Source organism: Sinocyclocheilus anshuiensis, unplaced genomic scaffold (assembly GCF_001515605.1).
Source record: "Sinocyclocheilus anshuiensis isolate Anshui unplaced genomic scaffold, SAMN03320099.WGS_v1.1 scaffold63, whole genome shotgun sequence".
NCBI classification, from domain to species: Eukaryota; Metazoa; Chordata; class Actinopteri; order Cypriniformes; family Cyprinidae; genus Sinocyclocheilus; species Sinocyclocheilus anshuiensis.
Window position 1 is genome coordinate 4,653,191 of NW_015552625.1, and position 9,579 is coordinate 4,662,769.

A 9,579-nucleotide genomic window follows, 5' to 3' on the forward strand; every position below is an offset into this window, starting at 1 on the left:
TGAACATCTGCACTGTCGAGCTGCTTCTGTTTCAGAACCTGCATTGTGAGAGATGCATAAGATTCTACTACTGAGACACATCCAGATGTCTACCGTGTAAAACGCATTATGTAACGCATTACAGTTACGCTTATTTAACTAAACACATGCAATCAGCTGCATATTGAAGGAGATTCACTAAACGCCCCTCACCTGTCGCAGAAGAGCCCAGCGTGCACGGGCCACATCGGTTCCACAGTGAGAGTCGTGATTTTGGTGATTGTTCGCGTGCATTTTATTCATGACAGAGCAACCTGCTTAATTTGATCCTGTTTCATGCAGAAAATAACTTCTCACAGTATAACTACAGCGACAACGGAATGCAGAGTCTGGGCGAAGGCTTATTTGACATTTGTTTTCTGAATGTGGTTAAAGTCGATGGTAGAATTTACTACCGTTTTTACCAATTCGCCGGTATGTGCTGGTCTCTGTTGTTTGGTAATAAAATCCCATGCTACTTCCGCACACCACCTCCTCTTGTTGCAGGACGAAAGGAAATCAAATTCACTACCAGAGTAATCGAACACTCGCCTCTATCGGCTGTCATCTATGATTATTGATTCGATTACTCTTGTCTGGACTAGATGTCATATTTTAGCGCCATTAGTGATAGGGAATCTGACTCATTTCAGCGAGTCGGTTCTTTTGAACAGTTCGTTTCAAATAATCGATTCAAAACGCTTTTTCGTGACGTTTTGGAAAACAGCCACATTAATGCGCATATTATGTAATAGCAGTGTTTATTTTAATTTCATGTGTTCCAGCTGAGTTTGTTGCAGCCATTCAGCTCATAAAAAATAGCAATTAAGAAGAACCTAAATATTAATTGCATTCATATTAAACAACAAAAAAATGGACTTTAATCAGCTAATTCAGTTTACTAATCTGCTCTTTGTTCGTTTTCAGTCGAATATGTACAAAAGAGTCGGTTTTCGGTTCAAGTCGTTGATTCTAGAACAGTTTGGACCGATTCAGCCTGTTTGCTAAATTAATCATTCAGACCGGTTTTGTGAACCGATTCAAACGGTTCGTTTAAAAGATTTGAGTCAACAGAACGGACATCGCTAGTGTAAATGTCAATGCACCACTGCTCTACATAGTAGCACATGCGCAGTAGGAAAGTTTAAGTATTTTGAATGTGATATTTACCCAGAATCATAATGCACTGTATATTTTGACATTTGCTCATTCATAATCAGACACTAATTAGACAGTGACAGCCTGCTGCATTAAATGAATCTGATCACCTCCTCATGTCTGCTGCTTCTGCGATCAGTTTCACGCAATATACATCGGAGGAATATACACCCACTTATCTCGCGTCTTTACACTGAGGTAGGATCGACTTCATACTCACTCTACACTCTAATGTTGTTCAATGTATTTTAAATAAACTGCAATGAAATATATGTTACTTACAATAGTGCAAATACAGAAATGTTAAAGACAAAACTAGCAGCAGACTCTGAACCTGAATGTAAATTGGAAATAGATCATATCTGCATCATTATACAGTGTCAGATGACGTTACAGATGTTAAAGCATGTATTCGAAGATTTAAAAAAATTAATCAACATTAATCAATATCAAGAAATTAAAGTTAGAAATATATATATGAAATATGTATATGACTCTATACAAGGGATTTAATTACATAATATGTAATTAATACTATATATATATATATATGGAACTCACTGATTTAGGGATCCTGTCAGACCACAGCAGAGCTGTTTAAAGTCCAACTACAGAAACTTCGAGATCAAGAGCAGCATTTCAAAAGAAGATTGCGTTCGGTTCATAGGAAGTTTGCAGATGTACCAGAAAATTCTGAGGTAAGCAACTGTGGTGGTGCAAAGTGTGTGTAATACATAATTGATAGAAATTATAAATCAGTCTTCATTCCCTCAACATCTTCTCAAGTTCCAGGGACAGCATCATGTATACTTTGAAGATGGCAAAGGGATTTACAGATCGACCCTGGGACACGGTAACAGATATTAAAAAGAAACCATTTCAGTAAACACATTTTATTTAGTCACAACTAGAAACAAAGCAATGTTTGCATACAGATGAGCAGGAGATGTTGGAGGTGTTCAATGCAGATTGGGGAGGAGGTGGATATGGAACTATCCAGAGGGTCAGACTCTCTCCCTCAGAGACCACGCTGGCCGTCACTGTAAAGAAAGACCACCACGAGGAGACCAGATGTGTGTTGGTTCATTTAGGTGGTCTCATCCTTCGTCAAAAGGCCCTGCTGGTTTTAGACAATGTGCTCAGCTTTGGTAAGATCTACTATAATTTAAACTTTCTTGACAAAAAAACGTTCTTTTCCTCCTCAAATGTTCTCTCTGCAGAATGGGCCACAGATGACGTCCTCTTCTACAGCACACAGGAGACTCTTCGGTGCCTACGTGTTTTCCGTCTTCATCTCAGTGATTCTGGTGTCCAAACCACCCTTGTCTATGAAGAAAAGGATCCAGAGTAAGTGTCTAATTGTTGGTGAAGAGTGCTTTTGGCCCGCATTGATGTGTTCTTCTGCCCGTTCCTCAGGTTCTTTGTGGAGGTCAGTCGTTCCAGAGACCAGAGGCTGGTGACCATTAACTGCAGCAGTAAGATCAGCTCTGAGGTGTGGTTTGTTGACAGCAAGACTCCACTCTCATTCCCCACCCTCATCCAGTCCCGTCAGCCTGGACTGCTTTACCACGTGGAGCACTCAGACAACTACCTGTTCATCCTGGCTAACACTGGAGCAAACCAGGAGTATCAGGTAAGAGTACCAGTATCAGACTTGAGTAGTATTGTTCAGAACTAAATTATAACCGTGTGTCATTTTTTTCTTTCTCTAATCTCCAGCTGCTTAGGGCACCTTTAGCCTCTCCATCCAAGCCACACTGGGTGCCATTGTTCAGTGCTGTTCCAGGAACAGTCATTAAAGATATGGAGCTGCTTCAGGATCACTGTGTGTTCACAGTGAAAGATTCACAGTGTCGACTTCAGATCCAGACTCTTTCCACACAAGAGCCCTATCAATTAAACACTCACAAGGTGTGAACAAGAATCACAAATTCACATACACAACAGCCTAGAGTGTGTGTTTATGCTGAGTTAAAGAGACATGTTTTATTTAGATTTTAGGTGTTTTACTGGATATATGACATTTTAATCGATACATTTGTTCTTATGGCAATGATGTATACTGTATATACTCTACACTACCATTCAAAATTTTGGGTTATTAAATTGATTGAATGTGAATGTAAAGACAGTAATAATGTTACAAAAGATTTCTGTTTTAAATAAATACCGTTCTTTTGAATTTTCTGTTTATCAAAGAATTTGAAAAATATTAAGCAGCACAACTGTTTTCAACATTGATAATGATAAGAAATGTTTCTTGAGCACCAAATCAGTACATCAGAATGATTTCTGAAAGATTATGTCATGACATCGAAGATTGGATGCTTAATAAAGCTGAAAATTGAGCTTTGCCATTAGCAGGAATTACATTTTATAATATATGAAAATAGACAACTTATTATACTTTGTGATATTTCACAGTATTATTTTTACTGTATTTTTATCAACTAAATGCAGCCTTGGTGAGCACAAGAAACTTCTTTCAAAAAACATTTTTAAAAATCTTACCAATCCTGTATTTTTGAATGGTAGTGTATAATAATATTTATTTTGAAATTAACCCCTTATTAAGTTGACATACAGCATATAATTTGAAAGACCTAGGATATCTTTGAACCTTGATACCTATACTATAAAGTAAGCATGTGGGTCAAAGACGAAAAAGGATTTAAGCATAAAAACAATAAGTGTAATACTGCTTTAAATTGTTGTTGTTTTTCCCAAAAAATTTTAAAAAGTTTTCTGTTTAATTTAATTGCAATTTTGTTTTTGTTTTTCCGAGCAAAACATAAATATCATACATTTTTCCCTGATTTACAGAAGACACCCACTAAAATGTCATTCAGTGTAACATTCTTGTCAGGCATATTTACAACAACAATCAATTTATGACATATTAAAAGACTAATTACTTTCACCCCAAATACTAATTAGTTGTAATTTTACATTTTTTTTAAATTTGCCACTATCCTAGGTTTTGCCCATTTGTCAGTAAGAATTTTTACTAATTTAAAACACAATAAAATTTAATATGCTCCCTTATTCTTTTATATATTTTAATATGTACAAGTCAGAATAAGCATGTTGTTTGAATTTTTACATAAATATTGTTAAACTGAATAACAATGTAACATTATTTCAACCAAATTTTAACATTTTATTCTCCAAAAATGTATTTGAAACCTTAAAAGTAGACACTTTACTTACATTTAATGTGCTTTCTATGGACAATCAATTTTGTACATTTCTTTTGATGCGGACATCTTAACGTCTTTGACCCATGTACTTTTAGTTAGTTATCTGATATAGTTTCTTTTTCTTAGAGGCCATTTTATATATGTTATAAAGTTTAAATGTTGCTTATAATAATTTCTCACAATGAAAGTGCCATGAAGTATTAACCTTAAACTTGTATGTCCAATCTCTCCGATGCATTAAAAACACCCTGGGCTGTCTCAGACTCTACTAACCTGGTCTATGACCATGGTCCAAAGATGGGATCCAAAATAACACGCAGTTTCAGCAATGTTTCTGTTTTGTTCTTAGCTTCCTCACTGGACCTGTGATTTATCACCGCAGCGTGTTGGAACTGTGGACAGAGGGTCATTTGGTTTCTTCCTGTCCTCCCCAGTGCACCCACCTGTACACTACCTCTATTCCTCCAGAGAACAGAAGCTCTCCGTAACAGAGGACAACACCAAGTACATGTCCCTCACTGAGTTTAACACAACACGCCTGCAGGCAGCCAGTCAGGTATGAGTCATTTATATGTGAGAAGTCTTAAATGTACACTGGTACAAAAAGCAGCCCATGTGCTTTTAAAAAGCCATAATATCCCAATGGCTGTGTTTTTAGGATGGTACAATGGTGCCTTTGACTCTCCTCCACATACCAGCATTATCTGAGCTGCATAAGGCTCCACTGCTCCTGCATGTATATGGAGCTTATGGTGTTGATCTCAATATGGCCTTCAGTCCTGAGAAGAGACTGCTGCTGGAGGACGGCTGGGCTCTGGCCTACTGCCATGCCAGGTACTGGACTACAACTCTAATCATGTTTTTTCATAGGTACATTAATGTTCAAAAAGTTGGGGTCAGTAAGACTTGTTTTAATAGTTGAAATGAATCTCTTATGCTCACCAAGACTGCATTTATTTGATAAAAAATACAGTAAAAACACAAATATTGGGGGACTTCCGGTAAGATGGCGGTGTGAGAAGTCGCAAAGTTTCTGCTCTTGAGTATTACTTTTGCTTATATTCATCATTTCTAGTTCTTTGCACGTCCGGCGCATCTGGCATTATAGCACGAGGTTAATCAGATTTTAATAAAGTCCATTAGTAACCTAATATGCCGAGACCCAATATGAAGAAGGCCGCAGATACTGCGGAAGAAAACGCGCAGGTAACAGACATGGCTGGCACATCGTTCCCTGGCCCCCCCGCCGAGACCAAACCAGGCCCCGAGATCCTTTATCGTCCGACTACATCACTATCAGACGAGGGAATTAATTCTTCGACTCGCACGGGAAAAGGGACAGCTTCTATACAAGGGTTCTCGGATCCATTTCTATCCGGATGTAAGTGTGGAGGTCGCCAAACGGAGAGCTGCTTTCGACCCGATTAAAGCGCAGCTTAGGGAGGGCGGTATCGAGTTTGGCCTTCTTTTTCCCGCACGCTTGCGAATAACCCACAACGGTATGAGGCATTTCTTTGATTCACCTCAACAAGCTACCGAGTTTATTCAGGGTGTTTTGTCACCCACGGTGGACAAGTAGTGCTAATTATGTAATGCTAAACTAATTCATTGTTGACTATTCAGTGGACATATTCAAATCCATCTTTGTCTGAACGGTACTCATTTGCGGTTCCGCGATGGTGGACAGTCAGCTCTGTGAACGATACATTTGTTGACTCTGTTCAGGACTATATATGTTAAAGGGGTCATATGATGCGATTTCAAGTTTTCCTTTCTCTTTGGAGTGTTACTATCCGGATGTAGCTTAGGGAGGGCGGTATCGAGTTCGGCCTTCTTTTTCCCGCACGCTTGCGAATAACCCACAACGGTATGAGGCATTTCTTTGATTCACCTCAACAAGCTACCGAATTTATTCAGGGTGTTTTGTCACCCACTGTGGACAAGTAGTGCTAATTATGTAATGCTAAACTAATTCATTGTTGACTGTTCAGTGGACATATTCAAATCCATCTTTGTCTGAATGGTACTCGTTTGCGGTTCCGCGATGGTGGACAGTCAGCTCTGTGAACGATACATTTGGTGACTCTGTTCAGGACTATATATGTTAATATTGTTCTATATCTTTGCCCATGTGTCAAGATGATAACGTGCACTTAATATTGGTTGCAAACTGAATGCGCCACCAGGCGTAATTGTTAATTGCTAGTCAATACTGCTTTGTCAGTTTCAGTTCAACAGAGCAGGAATTCAGTAAGCACCGGTTCACCTTAGCAAACACCTATATGTTAAAGTTGTATATTGTTCACGTAATGTGCAATGTCTTTTTTTCTGTGCTTCATTCTAGTCAATTTATTATTTGTTACCTTTTGACAAAATGTCTAAACCCCAGACAACTGAGATAAATGTTGTGACTTGGAATGTGAAAGGCATGAATAATTTTATTAAGAGAAATAAGATTATGGCACAATAGCACCTCCTAAAGGCAGGGGTCGCCTTTTTACAGGAAACGCACATTTTGAATGCAGATGTAGTGAAACTCAGACGGTGTGGGGGGGGTCAGGTTTTTCATTCTTGTTTTAATGTGAAAAGTAGAGGTGCTGCTATTCTTTTAAGGAAAGATGTTCCATTTGTCACTGGCAACGTTATCAGTGACCCTAATGGCCGATATGTTATCGTGGTAGGTTGCCTATTTGGAAAACAAGTAATTCTGGTAAATACCTATGCCCCAAACTTTGATGATTGCAATTTTTTTAGCAATGTTTTTGGGACTATTCCATCGGTTGACAATCATGCTTTGATCATGGGGGTGACTTTAATTGTGTTTTGGATACCTCCCTAGACAGGTCCTCAACTAGAATCATACAGCCCTCTAAATCTGCTATAGTTATACAGGATTTTTGTGACCAGTATGGACTGCTTGACCCATGGAGATTCTTTTTTCCTTCCTCCAAAGTATTTTCTTTTTTCTCCCCAGTACATCATTCATATAGCCGTATAGATTTGTTTTTGATAGATAAAAGCCTGTTATCTTTTATTTCAGCGAGTGAATATCATAGCATTGTGATATCGGACCATGCCCCTTCTTCATTTAAGCTCAGTTTCCCCAGTAACCATTCATGTTTTAGGCCCTGGAGGTTAAACTCCCTGTTATTATCAGATGATGAATTTGTTAAATTTCTGTCCAAAGAGATAGTCTTTTTTTTGGAGACAAATGATACACCTGATATTTCGAGAGCTACATTATGGGAGGCTCTTAAAGCTTTTCTACAAGGGAAAATTATTTCCTTCTCTTCCTATGCCAGAAAACAGGAGATCTCAAAACTCAAAGTAATTTCAGATGGGATAAGCAAGCTGGATGAGGAATATGCAAAAAATCAGAGTCATCCGAGTCCTAAAGAAAGGCTGCGGCTCCAGACTGAATTTAACCTATTGACAACTTCGCAAGAAGAGAAAGAAGAGAAAAAGACCCGCCATACATTTTATGAATTTGGAGACAAGGCTAGTAAATTATTGGCCTATCAAGCTCGTCAGTCAGATGTCTCCAAAATGATTACTCAAATTCAGTCATCCTCTGGTACTATGTTACACACTGCTCAAGAAATGAATAACAGATTTGTTCAATATTACTCAGCTCTGTATTCCTCAGAATATACTAATGATTTACCTCTCTTTGAATCCTTCTTTGAAAAGCTACATCTGCCTACTGTCAGTATTGGTCCTGAACTTGGGGATTTTATTAGGCAACAGGAGATTACAGAAGCAGTTGTGGCTATGCAGAGCGGTAAAGCGCCTGGGCCTGACGGCTTTCCTATAGAGTTCTATAAGAAATTCTTAGATCTATTAAGCCCACTTCTTGTAGCAGTATATAATGAAGCTTTTGAGAGAGGCTCTCTCCCTTTGACTCTTACACAGGCATCAATCTCGCTTTTGTTAAAAGAAAATAAGGACCCCACTCTCTGTGAATCATATAGACCAATTTCATTACTAAATGTTGATTTTAAGATATTAGCTAAGGCCCTCGCACTACGTCTAGAACCCATCCTACCCACAATAATTCACAGTGATCAAACAGGATTTATCCGGGGACGCAACCCCTTTAACAACTTGCGGCGTTTGTTTAATGTAATATACACACACTCCCACTCGGACACCACTGAAGCCATTATTTCTCTCAATGCTGAAAAGGCATTCGATCGGGTAGAGTGGGAGTATCTTTTTTTAACTCTCAAAAAATGTGGCTTCCCTGAGGATATGATTTCCTGGATCAAGCTTTTATATTCTGCCCCAGTAGCTTCTGTTTGCACAAACAATGTTTTTTCAGAATATTTGTCCTTGTATAGAGGTACAAGGCAAGGTTGCCCGCTCTCACCCTTGCTGTTCGCAATTTCCATTGAGCCTTTGGCCATGCTACTTCGCCAATCTCCTGTTTTTAGAGGCATCACTCGAAATGGCATGGAGCATAACATTTCTTTATATGTGGATGATGTTCTTTTATATGTTTCTAACCCCGCTACATCACTACCCCATATAGTGTCAGTATTAGAGGATTTCGGGAAAATCTCAGGTTATAAAATTAATATGCATAAGACAGAGTACTTTCCGATTGTTATGTCTCCTGATTCGGCTTCCTGTATTATCCCATTTAGAGTGGTTCAGGATGGGTTTAAATACCTGGGTATTTCAGTTACGTGTTCTTTTGATAATTTATTTAAGGCCAATTTTACCCCACTCCTAGAACGTTGCAAGCATGATTTCAAGAAATGGTCTGCCTTACCTTTGTCTCTGGCTGGCCGTCTTAATTTGATTAAAATGACGGTTCTGCCACGCTTTTTATACTTATTTTCCAATATACCTATATTCATAAGAAAAGGTTTTTTTTCCAACCTGGATAAGTTAATTAGCTGCTTTTTGTGGGGGGTAAATCCCCTCGTATTAGAAAATCCTTTTTGCAGAAACCTAAGTGTCAAGGAGGAATGGCATTGCCTAACTTTTTGTTTTATTATTGGGCAAGCAATATTCAAAAATTTGTGTACTGGGCATCAGATTGGGACTCAAAGTCAATTCCAGTGTGGGTGCAAGGGGAGGAAGCCTGCACCAAATTTTCTCTCAAGTCTTTGGTTTGTGCACCACTTCCAATATCAGGAAAGAGCTTTATTACATCACCTAATCCAGTAGTTGTGCATACGTAAAAAATTTGGTCACA

The 9,579-nt window shown here is 38.5% G+C and overlaps 2 protein-coding genes across 5 annotated transcripts in view; one reads left to right on the forward strand and one right to left on the reverse strand.

The window, feature by feature from the left end:
- Positions 1–628, reverse strand: part of LOC107666367 (calmodulin-lysine N-methyltransferase-like) — a 126,580-nt gene extending 125,952 nt beyond the window's left edge. The window contains exons 1-2 of the mRNA XM_016457627.1: positions 193–628; positions 4–38 (exon numbers count right to left, since the gene is read on the reverse strand). Of these exons, the coding sequence (XP_016313113.1) occupies positions 4–38; positions 193–282 (125 nt within the window). The 5' untranslated portion in view covers positions 283–628. The remainder of the gene's footprint in view (positions 1–3; positions 39–192) is intronic.
- A 437-nt stretch (positions 629–1,065) lies between these two features.
- The window catches only part of LOC107666488 (prolyl endopeptidase like), a 17,445-nt gene continuing 8,931 nt past the window's right edge, over positions 1,066–9,579 (forward strand). Inside the window, exons 1-9 of one of the 4 annotated variants that reach the window (XM_016457845.1) lie at positions 1,066–1,374; positions 1,746–1,874; positions 1,963–2,029; positions 2,112–2,324; positions 2,397–2,523; positions 2,593–2,809; positions 2,896–3,087; positions 4,726–4,932; positions 5,035–5,210. In XM_016457845.1, the coding sequence (XP_016313331.1) occupies positions 1,273–1,374; positions 1,746–1,874; positions 1,963–2,029; positions 2,112–2,324; positions 2,397–2,523; positions 2,593–2,809; positions 2,896–3,087; positions 4,726–4,932; positions 5,035–5,210 (1,430 nt within the window). In that variant the 5' untranslated portion in view covers positions 1,066–1,272. The remainder of the gene's footprint in view (positions 1,375–1,745; positions 1,875–1,962; positions 2,030–2,111; positions 2,325–2,396; positions 2,524–2,592; positions 2,810–2,895; positions 3,088–4,725; positions 4,933–5,034; positions 5,211–9,579) is intronic. The other 3 variants (XM_016457847.1, XM_016457846.1, XM_016457848.1) reach the window with 3 other exon arrangements.